We start from the raw sequence: 18,872 nt of genomic DNA on the forward strand, positions 1-18,872 counted from the left end.
TCAAAAGCTGATAGCTTAGGATACCAAACTACTGGGATAATAAATGTTGACAGTTATAAAGGAATATTAAAATTTTAAATCACTTCGCTTTTTAAAAAGTTCCCTTTTCTACTCAGTCTGAGGAAAATATCAAGTCATGAAAACATCTAAGTATGTTTGCAACACTGGACACTGAGAGTCCTAAGGATGACAAACTTTCTGCATTCAGATGTAACACAGAATTATCTCTTCCTGTGAAATCAGTTCACATGAAAGTAGGTATACACTGAACAATGGCTATTAAACATCAATGCTTTAAAAATCGATAGCAAGATACCCATGATCATTACTTCAATGCACAGACTAAAAGAGTAAAAAAATACTCACTCATATAGCGGAAAGTCTCTTCAGCAAGGACTGGAGAGAGGGCATCAGATGCATGTTGCTGCTGGTGTGGAGACTGAGTCCAGTCTTGATTTTCATATAGAAAGAGAGTGTCTACTTTTAGCCTATACTGTGGTAGTTGTTCTTCTAGCAGACTCACCAGCTCAACTTCAGGGAGATCCTCATTGGAGCAGACATCTGAAGAGGAGAGTCTATGTAAATGAATCCAATATATTTCAACTTTTACTAGGCTACAAATTATGAAAATTAGTTTTTCTAAAGTAGGACAACCAAAGATATACTAGACAAGATCATTTCTCCACTGATTTTTATTAGTATATCCTAGTAGTATAGTTTTTTTTTCTTTTAGTAAGAGAACTTCTAAAATAAAAATGATGGCATACATTTTTTTAACAGTAATTTTTAAAAAGTATTTTTAATTGACACAAAATAATTGGATATATTTATGGGGTACATGTGATATTTTGACACCTGTATACAATGTATAATGATCAAATCAAGGTAATTAGCACATTCCTTACCTCAAGCATTTATCATTTCTTTGCATTGAGGACATTCAAAATCCTACCTTTTATCTGTTTGAAAATATACAACAAATTATTGCCAAGTATAGCCACCCTATGGTGCTAAAGAACACTGGAACTTATTCCACCTATCCAGCTGTAATTTTGTATCTGTTAACCAACATCTCCTGATCCCTCCTTCCTGCTACCCTTCCTAGCCTCTAGTAATCACTATTCTACTCTCTACTTCTAGATCAACTTTGTCAGCTTCCACATGAGTGAGAACATGCAGATATCACAAATCTGAATTATATACTATCTAAATATATTGCTTAGTGACTATAACTATGTTTTTTTTATTTTTAATTTTTTAATTTTTAAATTTTAGGTTCAGGAGTACATGTGCAGGTTTGTTATATAGGTAAACTCATGTCATGGGGGTTTGTTGTACAGATTATTTTGTCACCCAGGTACTAGGCCTAGTAACCCAACAGTTGTTTTTTCTGATCCTCTCCCTCTTCCCACCCTCATCCCTCACATACGCCCGTCTGTTGTTCCTGTCTTTATAACTATGCTTTTAAAGTTTAGAATTAATTTGTAGAAATTTCATATTTTCTTCCTATCAACCTATTTAGTACTGTTTAAAAGAGGTCTATGACTCTGAAGCAGAGGCAGGCTGCTTAATTTTTAAACAGTATTTTTAACTGACACAAAATAATTGGATATATACTTTCTAAAAACAAAGTGAAAGGGGTCTGATCTCAACTTACATGCTTGGGGGAAAAAGCAATACAAAGCAACCAGCAGAAAATAGTTTCAAAGGGATAAAATGATATGCTCTTTAATAACAAAATTTGAATTCTGTGGATGATTTCTTCAAAATCTGGAAAAATTACATTTTAGTATATTCTCATAGTCACTAAATGTTTTTAAAAATTGCATTAAATTTTACTGAGCACTGGCACTGAAATAAGTACTTTATCATTTTTATTTTAAAGAAATGGTACATCTAAATCTCAAAACATGTGAGGTGAAGAAAATCGGAAAGGGGAGGGAAAAAAAAGTTTCCTCTAAAAAATCTCTATCCTTCACATAACATAAATTTAATATGGTATAGCGATAGTTCTGGTCTGAGTCCTGACTCTACACATACCACAATGTGACACTGGGTAAGTTACCTCAATTCTAACCCTCAGTTTCCTCATCTGTAAAATGGAGAAGGTACTTACCTCCTAGGTTATATGAATTAAATGAGACAAATGCATGAAAAATACTAGTATTTAGTACAATGCCTTGCACACTGTGGAGGCACTCTATCAATGTCAGCTTCTTTTTTTTTTTATTTTTAGAGAAGTAAAGTTTAATACATTTGAAACAATACAGCAGAAATCTCAAAAGTTTACCCATTAAATACAGTTTAATTCTTACAAATCTCCTTTTGAAAATGCAATTCACCGTGTTAGCCAGAAACTAGCCGGGCGAGGTGGCGGGCGCCTGTAGCCCCAGCTACTCCGGAGGCTGAGGCAGGAGAATGGCATAAACCCGGGAGGCGGAGCTTGCAGTGAGCTGAGATTAGGCCACTGCACTCCAGCCTGGGCGACAGAGCGAGACTCTGTCTCAACAACAACAACAACAACAACAACAAAAAGAAAATGCAATTCATATATGCTGCAACCTCAGAAGTTTGAATTTGAAATGAAATATGAAGTTAGTAGTCAGGGAAGTCACATCAGAGTGCTTTGTCAAATATCCAAACAAATCAGCATATACCAAAGTGATTCTAAATATATCCAAGTGAATGCAGAAAAATACATTATCATTTGAGGCAGACCATGCTAAAATATAATTTACAATGATTAGTTTACATTTAAGATGGTTAGCCAATGAAATGTAGGTTAAGTTAAATTTTGTAGTATTTGCTCAGTCTCTTTGTACTAAACATTAGTTCATCTGAAAAGTAAGTTTGGAAAAAGCAAATAACCTGATCTCTTTATGCTTATCATTTTCTCACTGTCATCTTAAATGGAAGCAAATCAATACAGCATCAAGATTTTTCACATATTAAAATGAACACTAACGACTTGTGAAGGTAGACTGTGTACCATGTAGTACTTAATAGATGAGCTTGCAATGACCATCAACTCAATTTTTTAAATAACACAAAGATTCACAAGCCAAAATAAACATCTGATTAAAAAATTCAGCTACTCAAGATAACTCAGTTGTCCTTTTTCTCTTTGAGATTGGGAATGGTTGGGTCTTTAAAAACCTGAAGAGGAGTCGGTAAGAGAAAAAAATCCTCAATGCTTTAAAAAAACTCAACTGGGCCGGGCGCGGTGGCTCAAGCCTGTAATCCCAGCACTTTGGGAGGCCGAGACGGCGGATCACGAGGTCAGAAGATCGAGACCATCCTGGCTAACACGGTGGAACCCCGTCTCTACTAAAAAATACAAAAAATTAGCCGGGCGTGGTGCCGGGCACCTGTAGTCCCAGCTACTCGGGAGGCTGAGGCAGGAGAATGGCGTAAACCTGGGAGGTGGAGCTTGCAGTGAGCTGAGATCCGGCCACTGCACTCCAGCCTGGGCGACACAGCAAGACTCCGTCTCAAAAAAAAAAAAAAAACTCAACTGGTTAGAAGTCCATACAACTACTATGCTGGCATAGTATCTGTGACAGATGTTTTCTGTCACAGAATGATTCACTTTCCCATAGAAGTAGTTCCTCCAAGCCAACTATATAAAGATGTAAATCAGTTCACCCATGAATAAAACTGAAATAATCCTTCACGATAGAAGGAAGACACCTTACCCAAAAAGATCTTTTAAATCACTGCTAGCTGAACTGCTATTGGTCATAGTAGTTGGTGGCTATGCAAAGTTCCGTGGGTTGAAGAAAGGATTACTCTGCGTACCAAAGGCAGATTGTCCTATCATGTTCATCTGTGTTCCCATTACTGAATGCCCATAGCTGCAGAACCTTGAGGAGATACAAACTGATTGAGCCACTGATTTGGTTTCTGTTGTGATAACTGGTTCATGCTAACTTTGGGTTTCTGAGGGCCAAAGAGATTATTAAGGGCAGACATATCTGTGGGTCTTTGTTGGGTCGGCTTTGCACCAGCAGGAGGAATACTCAAAGCACTGAAGTTTGGCAAAGTGGGAGGTGTTCCAGAGTCATCTTGGTCACTCCAACTGTGCTTGGACTACTGTAGAAGTTCTGGTTTGTAGTAACAGGCATGTTGAATCCTGAAGTCTGAAAGCCCATATTGGCATTTAGGCCACTTGTCAAATTTTTCTTTGTATTATCAACTGGTATACAAAACATCATGCCAATGCCCATGGAAGGAAGAGAAGTGAAAGTACTTGAAGCAGAAGGTTTAGGGGTACTAACAGAAAGGCTAGTCGAAGATGACATATTATCCATCAATGTGCCTGTCAAGTCATTACTCTGTTTAACAGTAGCAATAGGTGTATGCATTGGGGTTTAAGAGGCTGCTGGCTTTTCAACTTCTGTGCCTGCTCTTGTTCTTTTGCTAATTTTTGTTTTTCTTCAAATGTAAGTGATGCTGTTTTACGTTTATTCTGTAACCCATCCTCTTTATTTTTGGAATCACTGCCAGTCAGAAGGTCTGCTCTAATGTGGTTAACAACCTTGTCAATTTGCTGATTCAAAATATTTGTAACTTTTGTCTCCCCAGAAACATTAATTTGATTTCCTAAGTCCAAAGATTTCTGCTGTTCTTGCATTATATGAAGTTGTTCCAGCTTAGTCTTATGTTCAGACTCCAATCTATTAAGCATCTCTTTTATGATGGAAATGAAATAATTGAACTGATTAAGATTGTTTTCAATACTCAGGGGAATAAGATGAGGCAATACTTATCCAGCCAGCTGCTCTTTGGTGATTCCCAACTTATGAGTAAAAGTACATTTGTAAATGCCTAAAATACCCATGAAGACTGCAGATTCTTTGGATGAAATTTGTTGTAAGAAGGGTAGGATATCATCAAGTACAAACCACTTATCCAAGTATTCCAAAATCTTTCATAAGCACACTAATGAATTTACACAAACAGCAAGGGAAGACATTTGTAGACAGGCATTTTAATTCTTGGTATCAAAGTACATTTCATGGATGGGTAGTCTATAAGATTTGCAGAGGCTGGAATGATGTTTAGACAGAGCTCCTGGGTCTGAATGGAAGGAGCTTCTAGTGCTCTGTAAACCATGGGTAGAACACTGTTCTTTATCTCATCGGGAGGGGTTTTGGTTAGTAGCAAATCCATTTTTTGTCGGAAAATTACCAAAATCTGGATTGGCTCCTGCTGCTTAAACACAGGACCAAGTTCAGGTGGAATTAATTTGACATATTCTTCTTTGGTGCATTCCTCAATGATCAGTAGAACACTGGGCAAAACAAAAGGTACCATGTCAGGGTTTACAAATTCTGAAGTCAAACAAGTCAAAATTCTCTGCACAATGACATGCTTAGGCAGTAGAACCTTTGACAGTCTGTTGAAAAACTGTGATTTCCGAAGATAATCTTTGGAATAAGGTATTAAAACATTGCAGTGTTATTGCACCAACATCATCAAAGAAGGGAATCTGTCATTTGATGCACATCTGGTCTTACAGTTGGAGTTACATTTAACAGTAGCTTTACATGTTCACGAACTTTCTCAGGTATATTTGTAAGTGAACTAGATCCTAAATAACTCAACTGATCCAACTGCCTACTGAAACTCTTGTAAATATCTTGCTTATTGACTTCAAATATAGGTTTCCTTTTATTAAATACAGCATACATAACAGTTCCTAAAGAATACAAATCACTGGCTGTTTCACAGTTCACATAAAGTATGTATTCAGGAGCCAAATATTCAGGATTTGGAAGATACAATGAAGGTAAATTTGGGTCCCATTCTTTACAAGAAAATTTAGGCTCTTGTTCAGAAGGATTAGTTGATGATACACAAAAATCAAAACTCATTATTTTCCAGGCTCCACTTTTATTCACAATTGTATTTTCAGGAGTAATATTTCCATGTACCATTTTCACACTGCTATGCAAGAATGACAAGCCTTCTGAAGCAAACCACATTTGGTTTCTACATCATAAAGTTTATAATCCTTAATGTCTGGAGACATAGGGAAAGGTAGATTTTCCCAGTTACCAAGAACACTGGCTACACTGGCAAAAACTGGTTCTGTACAAAATGCCAAAGAATCCCTGGATTCTTCTAAAGGATGCTGGACGGTAAGAAGTCGAGGGTGTTGAAGTCGAGTTAAGTGTTGGACTCCTCGTTTTAGAGAATCGATGATTTGATCCTTTTCAAATTTTTGATATTTGTCAATCATTTTTTATCAAAGACAAAAACAGCCACTACTTTGTTGACTTTTTTGTGCCATTAAAAATCTCCCAAGCTAGCCCACTGCCACCACTGGCAATGTGTCGACCAACATCAAATTCTCTAGTGACAGGATTTCCCATTACAGCACTAGTGATATCAGCTGTTACTTTTGTAACAGTACGCTTCAATTTATTACCACATGGACTCCATGGCTGCAATATTGGGCAGTCATAGTTACCTTTTCCCTCTCCTTCCAGGAGGGGCAGAGCTGGGGCTCTTTTTCCCCACCCCCCTAAACACAGGCGGTTCCTGCTCTGCTTTCGCACCTGGCAGCTGCCTCCTGCTTACTCCATCGCCTCCACCACCCCCACGGGCACAAACAGAGCACAAACATGAGAGAATGAGATGAGATGAGAGATGAGCTGGATGAGAGAAAGGGATAGGGAGGGGAGGGACTGGGGACAGAGACTAAGGGAGGGCGAAAAAGACTGAAAGACCTATTGTCAGCTACTTTTATTACTGTATTACTATTGAGTTTTTAGACCTAGAGATCAAATCAAGATTGCTAAAATAAGGTTGCTATAGTATCTAAATAATTACAGAGTATTAAAGGTAGAAGGTACTTTCAGAAACCATCCAATCCTGCCTCCTAGATAAGGAAACTGAGACTTAAAGATGGGTAACTTGCCGAGTTACAGAACCACCAGACGTGTGTCTTGACTTCCTATCCAGCACTGTACCCATTCTTGTTGCTATCTGCCATTTACAGGACAGGCTGACAACTTGTCCTAGAAAGCAAGTTCCTACACATCATGTCTCCAACATACAGTATTAGTCCTACATATCTCCTAATTCCTCCAGGTGTCTAATCTACTTATTGTCTTATTTTTCATTCTTAATATTAGAAAGATCCTGGGTTTTGGCATCAGGCGTAGCTTCTGAATGTGACTCCTCTACTAATTAAGTTAGACACACGATTTATCCTTTCAGAGCCTTAATTTCTCTCATTTGTAAAATAAAGATCATTTATCACTCACAACAGTAGTAAGAAGTAACTAAAATAAGCAATTAAGGCACCCAGGGTATCTGGCAGATCATAGGTACTCACTGAATACTATTTACATCACTACTCTCTCACTTGCACACCTACAACACCCACCCCCCATCTCTGAACAAAACTGGGCTTTTGTGTCTTTATGTATCTGCCACTATCTTCCTGTTCCCAGTACTGCCCATCATTTAACACCTCCCAAACTTAGCTGTTTACAAAAAAGGAGAGTTACTCCTGTTAACATGCTTAAAATACTAGGGCTTAAAATAGAGAAAATACAGGATGTCATGTCAGCCCTCTCACTTTTAAAGAGATGTGGTATTTCCTTTGTGGGTAGTATAATGAAACATGCTCTAGCTCTGGCAAAGAACAACAAAGTACTGGTTAAGAACACAAATCCTTAAGAGAGTAAATTCCTACTACTTGACCTTGACTTAACAATGACATTTTAATAAGTTAAATACAAGGAGGCTGGCAATATCAGACATCCCTATTCACCCAGAAGGAGAAGCAGTGGCTTGATCATCACAATGAGACAGAGATGAGGTAGATTTAAAACCTTAAATATGGTTCTAAATAAGCTCTCAATCCTTACAGAGCTCTTAAATAAGAGACCTGAACATATATCCAAATTCTATTATTACAAGTTCCATGTGATTATCCGAATTTTTCCTGCTGCACATATATTACATATAGATTGTCATTTTAATACTCAGGAAGAGAAGTTGACTATAAATACATGCAGCGCTAAAAACAGACTATTAGGTATTCAAGGGTATAGTGGAAATGAAGAACAAAAGTGACATTCATTACAAGAGATACTAGTCCCTAGACTTTTTCTTCAAATAGGTATTAATGAAATCCTGTGAAAATTCAAGGTCATGAATTCCCTACTTCCAAAATGTAATATTAAAAATGAGTGTACAATCCAGGCTTAGTAGATTAAGCTAAATATTCTTTAGACTAGCTCTTTCACCTTGCTTCCATATTCTGATAATGTTCCATTTATTACTCTTGCCCAGGCTTGACAACTCCTTCTCTACCATTTTATCCTCCAAATGTCTCTTCCATATGTCCATTTTTTTCCAGTCATGCCTACTGGTAAGAGAATTAAATCAGTGCTAGAATCAAGCATACCAGAGCATGGTCTACAGTATGATCTTTAGACCCACATAGCAAAGATTAAAAACAAGCCTCAAAGGGTTAACCTTATCAGCAAATAACTTAAAGACCTGCCAAAACAAATTTTAACACTTTTCCAAGGAAGACAACAAAATCCAAACACTTAACAATGTAACATTCATAATGTTCACCAGTCCATAAAAAATTACTAGATATGCAAAAATAAATAAAATGTAATCCATAACCAGGAGGGAAATGAGTCAACAGAAACAGACCCGTCACGAGGTCAGGAGATTGAGACCATCCTGGCTAACACAATGAAACCCCGTCTCTACTAAAAATACAAAAAATTAGCCAGGCGTGGTGGCGGCGCCTGTAGTCCCAGCTACTAGGGAGGCTGAGGCAGGAGAATGGCGGGAACCCGGGAGGCGGAGCTTGCAGTGAGCCGAGATCGCGCCACCGCACTCCAGCCTGGGCGAGAGAGCGAGACTCCGCCTCAAAAAAAAAAAAAAAAAAAAAGAAATAACAGAATTAGTAAGCAGCATTTAAACACAGCTATTTTTTAATATGCTCAAAAATTTAAAAGGAAAACAGTAACTTAATGAGAAGAGAAACAGAAGATATACCTGTATTTTAAAAACTCAAATAGAACTAAAGTACAGCATCTAAAATAAAAAATTCACTAGATAAGATAAACAGATTAGAGAGTCTCCAGAAGAAAAGAACAGTAAACTTGAAGGTATAGCAGTAGAAATTATCTAAAATGAAGCACAGAGAAAAAAAAGATTAGGGGTAAAAAACTGAACAGAACATCAGTGGCTGTGTCATATTAAGCAGTCTGCAGTCCCAGAAGAAAAAAGAGGCAAGAACAGAAAAAATATTTGAAAAAGTGGCGGCCAAATTCTTCCAAGTTTAATTAAAACAATTAAGCCTATAGTTAACAGAATTTCAACTCCATGCAGGATAAATACAAAGAAAACCACACCAAAGTAAAATTGCTAAAAACCAGTGACAAAGAAAAAAATCCTACAAGCAGAGAGATAGGAAAAAAAAAAGACACATTACATTTAAGGGAACAAAGAGTGAATGCAAACTATTCATTTCAAGATAGATGGATGACAGTGGAACAGCATCATTAAAACACATGGACAAAAAGCCAATTTAGAATCTTGTGCTAGTGAAAAATATCTTTCAAAAAAGGTGAAATAGGCCAGGCGTGGTAGCTCACTCCTGTAATCCCAGCTCTTTGGGAGGTCAAAGTGAAAGGACTGCGTGAGCCCAGGATTTCAAGACCAGCTTGGCAACATAGTGAAACCCTGACTCTACATTAAAAAAATAAAAACATAAAAAAAAAAAAAGAAAGAAAAAATTAGCTGGGTTTGATGGCGCATGCCTGTGGTCCAAGCTACTCAGGAGGCTGAGATGGGAGGATCACTTGAGCCCAGGAGGTGCAGGCTGCAGTGAGCCATGATCATGTCACTGTACTCCAGCCTGGGGAACAGAATGAGATCCATTCTCAAGAAAAAAAAAAAAAAGAAATTTTATTTCTTACACAAGCAGAAACCTAAGGCTATTCATTGCCAGCCAACCCATAGCCCAGGAAATGTTAAAGTTATTCAGGCAAAAAGCATATTGGATGGGAACTTCAATCTATCAAAGAAATAACAGAATGGTAAATCTGTGGGTAATACATAAGCCTTTTATTTTCATAATTTATTTAATTCATAATTAGCAATTTAAAGCAAAAGTAATAACGTATTATGTATATGACATATGTAGATGTAAAAGGCATAATAATAATATGTAGAATGGTAGAGGGAAATGGAAGAATACTGTTTTAAGAGTGTCACTGTATTAAATATAATGTTATTTGAAGATGGGCTTTGGTAAGTTAAAGGTGCGTATTGCAACCTAGAGAAAACACTGAGAAAAATAAGAGGTATAGCTAATATGTCAACAGTAGAATTAAAATAAAAAAATAAATTTAAAAAAAGAAAATGAGAAAAAAACGGAAGATGGAACAAATAGAAAAACAGAAAATAGGAGTACAGTAGACTCAACTAAAGTGATAACTACATTAAAATTAAATGGTCCAAATACTGCGAATAGAAAGTACAGATGATCAGACTGGATTTTCTTTTTAGAAAAGACCCAACTATAAGTTATCTGTGGAGATGCCCTTTAAATGTAAAGATTTAGATTAGCTTAAAAAGTAAAAACATGAAAAATAATGTGATGCCAATTCCACACAAACTTTTTCCAAACACAGAGGAAGGCATACTTCACAACTCATTTTACAAGGCCAGTATTACCTCAATATCAAAATAAAGCAAAGACATTGCAAAAAAAAAAAAAAAAGAAGAAAAAAGTACAAATCAATAATCCTTATTAATGGAACTAGGAAGGACACAGACACACACACACTCCCTAACAAAACACTAGTAAATAAAACCTGTCATATATAAAAAAGATAATATATCATAACCAAGTAGTTTTTTCTAGGAATGCAAGTCTGGTTTAAAATTCAAAACTAAACCAACAGAATTCACCACACTAATAGACAAAGGTAGAAAAACCATATGAATATTTCAACAGATGCAAAATAGCCATTTGACAAAATTCATGCTAAAAACTTTTCATCCAATTTGGAAGAGAAGGATATCTTCTCAATTTAATATATGGTATTCTCAAGAGACTTAATGGTCAAATACTGTAACTTTTCTCCTCAGACTGGAAATATGTCAAGAATGTTTATTATTACCATTTTATTCAACAATATACTGAGATCGTGTCTCATTCAATAAGGCAAGAAAAATAAATAAAAGGCATCCAGATTGAAAAAGAATATGCAAAACTGTCTCTATTTGCAGACATTATGGTGTATGTAGAAAACTCTAAGAAATCTACCAAAAAGTTACTAAAACTAGTAAGTTAAGCAAAGTTGCAGAATGCACGGTCAACATTAAAAAAACCAATTTCATTTCTTTATAGTAGTAACACACAGTAGGAGAATGAAATTAAATAAACAGTGCCATTTAAAAAATACTTAAGACTAAATTTAATAAATATGTGCAAGACGTATGCAATAAAAACTATAAAATATTGTTAAGAGAAATTAAAGAGGACCTAACTAAGTAAATGGAGAGATATATCAAGTTTATGGATTAGGAGACTCACTATTCTCAAATTATCAATTCTCTACAGAGTATATGTAATTCCATTCAAAAGTCCAGCATTCTTTTTTGAAAGAAAATGACAAGCTGGTTATTATTATTAGGGACAGGGTCTCTCATTCTGTTATTCAGGCTGGAGTGCAATGGCACAATCATAGCTCACTGCAGCCTTAATCTCCTAGGCTCAAGTTATCCTCCTGCCTCAGCTTCCCTAGTAGCTGGGACTACAGGTGCATGCCACCACGCCCAGCTAGTTGTCCAGGCTGCTCTTGAACTCCTGGGCTCAAGTGTTGACAAGCAGATTAAACAATTTATATAAAAAATGTGAAAAATCTTAAATGGCCAAAATAATTTTTGAAAAAGAGTAAAGTTGGAGAATTTGTATTATCTGATTTCAAGATTTACTATAGAATTACAGTAAATAAGACAACGTGGTATTTCTGTAAAGATAGACTTAGGGATTAAAGGAACAGGATAGAGTTCAGAAACAGAAACCATACATATATGACTAGGTGATTTTCAGTGAAATTATCAAGGTATTTCAATAAGGGTAAAGAGACCATTTTTAACAAATGGTAAAGAAACAATGAAATATCCAATTGGAAAGCAAAAAACAAAAATTTGGACCCTAATCTAATTCCATACTCAAAAAAGTAGACTACTGACTTAAAAGTAGAGGTAAAAACAGTCAAACTTTTTCTTTTATGCGAAGATTTCTTAGAAACGACACAAAAATACGAATTATAGTAGCAAAAACTGATAAACTCCATCAAAATTTAAAATAGGTCTTCAAAAGACACCAGTAAGAAGATGAAAAGGCAAGCCAAAGTCTGGGAGAAAATACGGTCCATTTATCTAACAAAGGACTTACATCTAGAACATGTAAAGAACACTTACAATTCAACATTTACATTTCAATAGTAAGATAAAATTTTAGTGGGCAAATGATTTGAATAAACAACTCAAAATAAAATCTAGGTATGGCTAATAAGCACATGAAAAGGTGCTCAACATCATGAGTCATCAGGAAAATATAAATTAAAATCTCAGAGATACCAGTACACACCTACTAGAATGGCTAAAATCAAAACCACTGACATTACCAAGTGTTGATGATGTACAGCAGAGGTCAGCAAACGACAGCCCGCAGGCCAACTTCAGCTTGCTGCCCCTGCCTGGTTTTGTAAATCAACTTTTATTGAAACACAGTCACATTCATTTTTTCATGTACTGTCCATGGCTGCTTTTCTGCTACAATAGCAGAGATGAGTTAAGTTCCAGCTTAGCAATAAAAAGAATAAACTTCTGATACTTATCACAAGTGGATAAATCTCAAAAACATTTTGCTGTACAAAAGAAGGCAGACACAAAAGAGACACATTCAATTTATATGAAATTCTAGAACAAGCAAATTTAATTTAAAGTGGCAGAAAGCAGATTAGTGGTTGTTTGGAACCGGAGGTGAGGGGTGGGGAGATCTGTATACAAGGGAACTTTCTCTGGGATGATAAAAACTTCTCGAACTTGTTTGTACTGGTGGTTACACTGAGTGGATATTTTTGTCAAAACTCAAACTGTACACTTAAAATGAGTGTATTTTCTTGTATCTTAATAAACATACCTCAATGAGGATAAATTAAAAAAAACTTTGGGTTTTGACGGGTTTCAGAATTCAGAATTTTTCAGATTTTTAGAAAAGTGGCACTGTACATTAACTGCATGTTATATAACATCCCCAGCTGGTTTTGTGGCAGCACCTCATATTTAAATACATAAATAAATCTTCGGCAAATATAAGTATTCAAACTAAATGAGTTAAGTCCAGAAACAGCCAAAGTCTGGTTTCATGGGCAAATGAGTGTTTGAATAAAAGTATAGAAAAAAACTTTGAGTGCTCAGAGTTTTTTGATTTAGTCTTACAGATAAGGTGTTATGGGCCTATATGTATGTTTGTTATATGCTGTACGCCCCAAGAGTCTTGTGTGCCAGGCATTGCTGTTAGGTACCTGCAGGGTATACAAACACGGGTAACTCTGTCCTTGCCCTGTGGAGATCAGATGGATATGATGCAGCTACTACTCACCAGGTGTTCACAGGGTACAGGGGAGTCCGACATAGACAAGAAACAACATGAAAGACAGATTGCTGTTAATGTGTCAGGAGACACAGGGGATGCGAGATTAATTCAGTCTTTCCCTGAGGACATCAGACTAGAAAGGCAGGCTTGGGTTTCATCATGATAGGTCATATATGCTGGACTGAGGCATTTGCATTTTCTCCCGTAAGCGACAGCACTTCAATATTTATTAAACTGGACTTACCAGTGATGCTCTCCGAGTCTCTGTGACTGCTATTCATGAGGTTTTCTTCACCTGTTGGTGATGTAAAAATTGCATTCTGGGATTGACTCATGCAGGATCCTTTCTTGCTTTGGTTGAGAAGGACAGCTTTGGTATGAATCAGAGTAAAGGAAATCCATCAAGCCATTCAATAATGAAATGGATTTGGTCACATGGATATTTTCTTTTGGACAGATTTTCTCTGATAAATCAAAAGACATCCGTAGCAATGAGCACTCTCATGTGATTATCATACTTTGGAGAGTCATGACCTAAAACAAAAATATATCAAGTGACTAGAACAACATGCTCTTTAACAACAGGAATCTAATTAATTGAAATATCTGTCATGAAAAATGTTTTTCTAATGATACATACAACATGGATAAATCTCATAATTATGCTGGAAGAAAGTCAGACAAAAAAAGAGTACACAGTTTATAACTTCATTTATATAAAATTCTAGAAAATGTCCACTTATCTATAGTGACAGCACATCAGTGGCTGCCTGGAGTTAAGGGAGGAATTACTAAGGGGCAGGAGAAAAGTTTTTGGAATGATGAATATGTTCATTATTTTGACTGTGGTGATGGTTTTACAAATGCATATCAAAAGTGGTTAAATTGTACACTTGAAATGTGTAATTTGATGCATGCTAATTATATTTAAACAAAGCTGTTTAATTTTTTTAAAAGATAACTGTTTAAAGTAATACACTAATAACGTATTGTAGAGTCTATAACATAAGTAGAAGTAGAATGTTTTGCAGTAGCACGAAGGCCAGGAGTAGCGGAATGGGCATACACTGGTGTAAGGCTTTTGTATTACACATGAAATAGTAACATATGGCTTGAAGATATACTGTGATAAGTTAAAGAAGTATACTATAAACCTGAAACCAACCAATTAAAAAACTCAAGAATTACAGATAATAAACCAATGAAGAAGATGAAATGGAATAATACAAAACAGGGTTTTTTAATCCTGGAAAATTAACATTTTGGGCCAGTTATTGCTTCGTCGTGTGCATTGTAGGATCTTTTACCCACTAAGTGCCAGTGGAATCCCTTCCCCAGACCCTCTCCAGTTTTATCCAAAATGTCTCCAGACATTGCCAGATGCCCCCAGCAGGCTGGGGGGAGGGGGTGCAAAAATCATCCCTGGTTGAGAACCACTGATACAACAGATGCTCAACTTCACTCATAATTAAAACAAAAATATAAACAAAAAAAAGTTCACCACTAGATTAGCAAACATCAAGTTTTATTATATTCTTTGCTGGAGATGGTGTAGAGAAAGAAGCACTCTTAAACCCTGTTGATAAAAGTGCAAATTGGAGCTGCGCATGGTGACTCACGCCTGTAATCTCAGCACCTTGGGAGGCTGAGGCGGGCGATCACTTGAGGTCAGGGGTTCCAGACCAACCTGGCCAACATGGTGAAACCTCGTCTCTACTACAAATACAAAAATTAGCTGGGTGTGGTGGCAGGTGCCTGTAATCCCAGCTACTTGGGAGGCTGAAGCAGGAGAATTGCTTGAGCCTGGGAGGCGGAGGTTGCAGTGAGCCGAGATTGCGCCACTGCACTCCAGCCTGGGTGACAGAGCAAGACTCTGTCTCAAAAAAAAAAAAGGTACGAAGGGTACAAGCTTTCAGAAGGCTATTTGGCAATGTCTACCAAACTTTTAAATGCACACATGTTGTAACTTAGCAGCTCTACCACCAGGAATTTACACAATGGATATACTCACGAAGTGTGCCAAGATGTAGGGATACGGATGGATGCCCATACAGTATTGGTTTGGGGGGAAAAAAAAGCACACACCACACAACTGGAACTAAACATCTATAAATAAATAGTTTAATAACAGTGGAACATACAAAGGAATGTAATGTACTAAATATATGTGCATACTTAAAAAAATCAGGAACTGTCATCAGTAAAACTGTTCAATTCTACTTATTTGGTTTCTATCAAGACAGTCTCTGGTTGGCAACGTGTGGCTTCCATGTATAGTTAATTCATTCTCATGTCTACTCTTCACAGGCATCATAAATATTCAATGTTTTACAAGAGAGTTATCCTCAAGAAGTAGAAAGGAATAAAGTAAATAAAGGAGACTGAAAATGGTTACTGTGGCAGAATAGAGAAGCGCTTTGAGCAAATCCTAGGGAGGAGAGTTTCAGAGATAGAATGTGAACGGAATTAAACATTATACAAAAGTCAAAGGGAAAATTTGGTTTATTAAAAAAGGGGTAAGGGACCATAAAATCAATGATAACTTTCCTGAAACCAGTTCAGCCAAGAGACTGGATCCAAAGATAGGCTGCAAGGTGTCAGGAAGTAAGATGGTAAGAGTGGCGTTCAGTGAGTACAGACCAGGATTTCCCAACACCTAGACTTTCAGATCTCCACAGATTAGTAAAATTTCAAACATTTCTGTGGTTATTGGCATGGGTTTTCCATTTCTTACCAATTTCTATTACTTGGTAAATGATAAAACATTTTACTAAAAAAAAAAAAAAAAAAAGAGATATAATAAATAGCAGTCCTTCCCAAAAAAGGAGTTTAGTAGAGATGGGGTTTAACCATGTTGGCCGAGTTGGTCTTGAACTCCTAACCTCAGGTGATCCACCTGTCTCGGCCTCCCAAAGTGCTGGGATTACAGGCGTGAGCCACTGTGCCCCACTCCAGAAAGCATTTTTTTTTTTTTAAGTAATAAGTTATATATTTGTTTGTGAAGAGAGAGAGACTGAAAAGGAATAGGATAAAAGCAAAGTATCTCTCATACTGGTCCACACTAATTCTCAAACAGAACTGCGGTTCTTTTAATCATATTATTGTTCCATGAAATTTTGTGGAATCATATTCCACGAAACCAGTCTTTGGTGGCAGAAAGGTTGGGGACCTCTGTTCTAGAAAACTGCTTTGCAAATTAACTTTGGAGGTTTTGTTAATGGTTTAGTCTTAATTCTTGCATACCAGAATAGAGAAAACCAAGTTGAACTAAGAACTAAGTCCATCTAAAGAGTCATGCAGGAAAAACGCTGACTTCCAGGGTAATTCAGGAACCTGTCCAGCCTGCAGACTGTGCACTAGATCAAGGGTGATCTGGCAATGGTATGCTCTTCCTGGGGACTTTTTAGATCTAAATAAGCCCTTTGAACATGCCCTGTCTACATCTGAGCTCCTCAGAAAGATCAGCTTGGAGCAGTACTGAACATAGTACCGTGGATGTGGCCTGACATTAGACAAGTCTGAATTTTAACCTTACTTACTGCTTTTCTGACCTTGGGACCATTATTTAACATTTCTGAGTCTCATTCCTCATTTTCAAGGTGGGGATATTAATAACTACCCTTTATAAGAAGGGTCAGACATGAGAACTAAATAAAAATGACAAATTCCTAGTTTGGTACCCAACATACAGTACACACTCAAATGCGCCCTCCTATTAGTTTCCCCCTAGCTATCAGCCCTGAGAAAAAGATGATGTCTTCTGTCTAATACTACTTTTTATTATTATTATACTTTAAGTTCTAGGGTACATGTGCACAATGTGCAGCCTTGTTACATATGTATACATGAGCCATGTTGGTGTGCTGCACCCATTAACACGTCATTTACATTAAGTATTTCTCCTAATGTTATCCCTCTCTCCTCTCCCACCCCATGACAGGTCCTGGTGTGTGGTGTTCCCCACCCTGTATCCAAGTGTTCTCATTGTTCAATTCCCAACTATGAGTGAGAACATGCGGTGTTTGGTTTTCTGTCCTTGCGATAGTTTGCTCAGAATGATGGTTTCCAGCTTCATCCATGTCCCTACAAAGGACATGAACTCATCCTTTTTTAGGGCTGCACAGTATTCCATAGTGTATATGTGCCATATTTTCTTAATCCAGTCTATCATTGATGGACATTTGGGTTGGTTCCAAGTCTTTGCTATTGTGAATAGTGCCACAATAAACATACATGTGCATGTGTCTTTATAGCAGCATGATATATAATCCTTTGGATTTATGCCCAGTAAAGGGATGGCTGGGTCAAATGGTATTTCTAGTTCTAGATCCTTGAGGAATCACCACACAGTCTTCCACAATGGTTGAACTAGTTTACAGTCCCACCACCAGTGTAAAAGTGTTCCTATTTCTCCATATCCTCTCCAGCACCTGTTGTTTCCTGACTTTTTAATGATCGCCATTCTAACTGGTGTGAGATGGTATCTCATTGTGGTTTGCATTTCTCTGATGGCCAGTGATGATGAGCATTTTTTCATGTGTCTGTTGGCTGCATAAGTGTCTTCTTTTGAGAAGTATCTGTTCATATCCTTTGCCCACTTTTTGATGGGGTTGTTTGATTTTTTTCTTGTAAATTTGTTTAAGTTCTTTGTGGATTCTGGATATTAGCCCTTTGTCAGATGAGTAGATTGCAAAAATTTTCTCCCATTCAGTAGGTTGCCTGTTCACTCTGATGGTAGTTTCGTTTGCTGTGCAGAAGCTCTTTAGTTTAATTAGATCCCATTTGTCTATTTTGGCTTTTGTTGCCATTGCTTTCGGTATTTTAGTCCTGAGGTCCTTGCCCATGCCTATGTCCTGAATAGTATTACCTAGGTTTTTTTCTAGGGGTTTTACGGTTTTAGGTCTAACATTTAAGTCTTTAATCCATCTTGAATTAATTTTTGTATAAGATGTAAGGAAGGGATCCAACTTTAGCTTTCTACATATGGCTAGCCAGTTTTCCCAGCACCATTATTAACTTTCCCCATTTCTTGTTCTTGTCAGGTTTGTCAAAGATCAGATGGTTGTAGATGTGTGGTATTATTTCTGAGGGCTCTGTTCTGTTCCATTGGTCTATATCTCTGTTTTGGTACCAGTACCATGCTGTTTTGGTTACTGTAGCCTTATGTATAGTTTGAAGTCAGGTAGCGTGATGCTTCCAGCTTTGTTATTTT

The 18,872-nt window shown here is 36.9% G+C and overlaps 1 protein-coding gene and 1 pseudogene across 4 annotated transcripts in view; both read right to left on the reverse strand.

The window, feature by feature from the left end:
- The window catches only part of TRAK2 (trafficking kinesin protein 2), a 77,310-nt gene that overhangs the window by 33,074 nt on the left and 25,364 nt on the right, over positions 1-18,872 (reverse strand). For 3 of the 4 annotated variants that reach the window (XM_003907806.4, XM_017946782.3, XM_017946783.3), the window contains exons 2-3: positions 13,905-14,194; positions 367-561 (exon numbers count right to left, since the gene is read on the reverse strand). In XM_003907806.4, coding sequence (XP_003907855.1) covers positions 367-561; positions 13,905-13,995 — 286 coding nt within the window. In that variant the 5' untranslated portion in view covers positions 13,996-14,194. Of the gene's footprint in view, positions 1-366; positions 562-3,695; positions 3,811-13,904; positions 14,195-18,872 lie in introns of those variants that run through there. The other variant, XM_017946784.3, reaches the window with a different exon arrangement.
- On the reverse strand, positions 3,692-8,780 carry LOC103876444 (annotated as a pseudogene).

This window comes from Papio anubis, chromosome 10 (genome assembly GCF_008728515.1).
Source record: "Papio anubis isolate 15944 chromosome 10, Panubis1.0, whole genome shotgun sequence".
NCBI classification, from domain to species: Eukaryota; Metazoa; Chordata; class Mammalia; order Primates; family Cercopithecidae; genus Papio; species Papio anubis.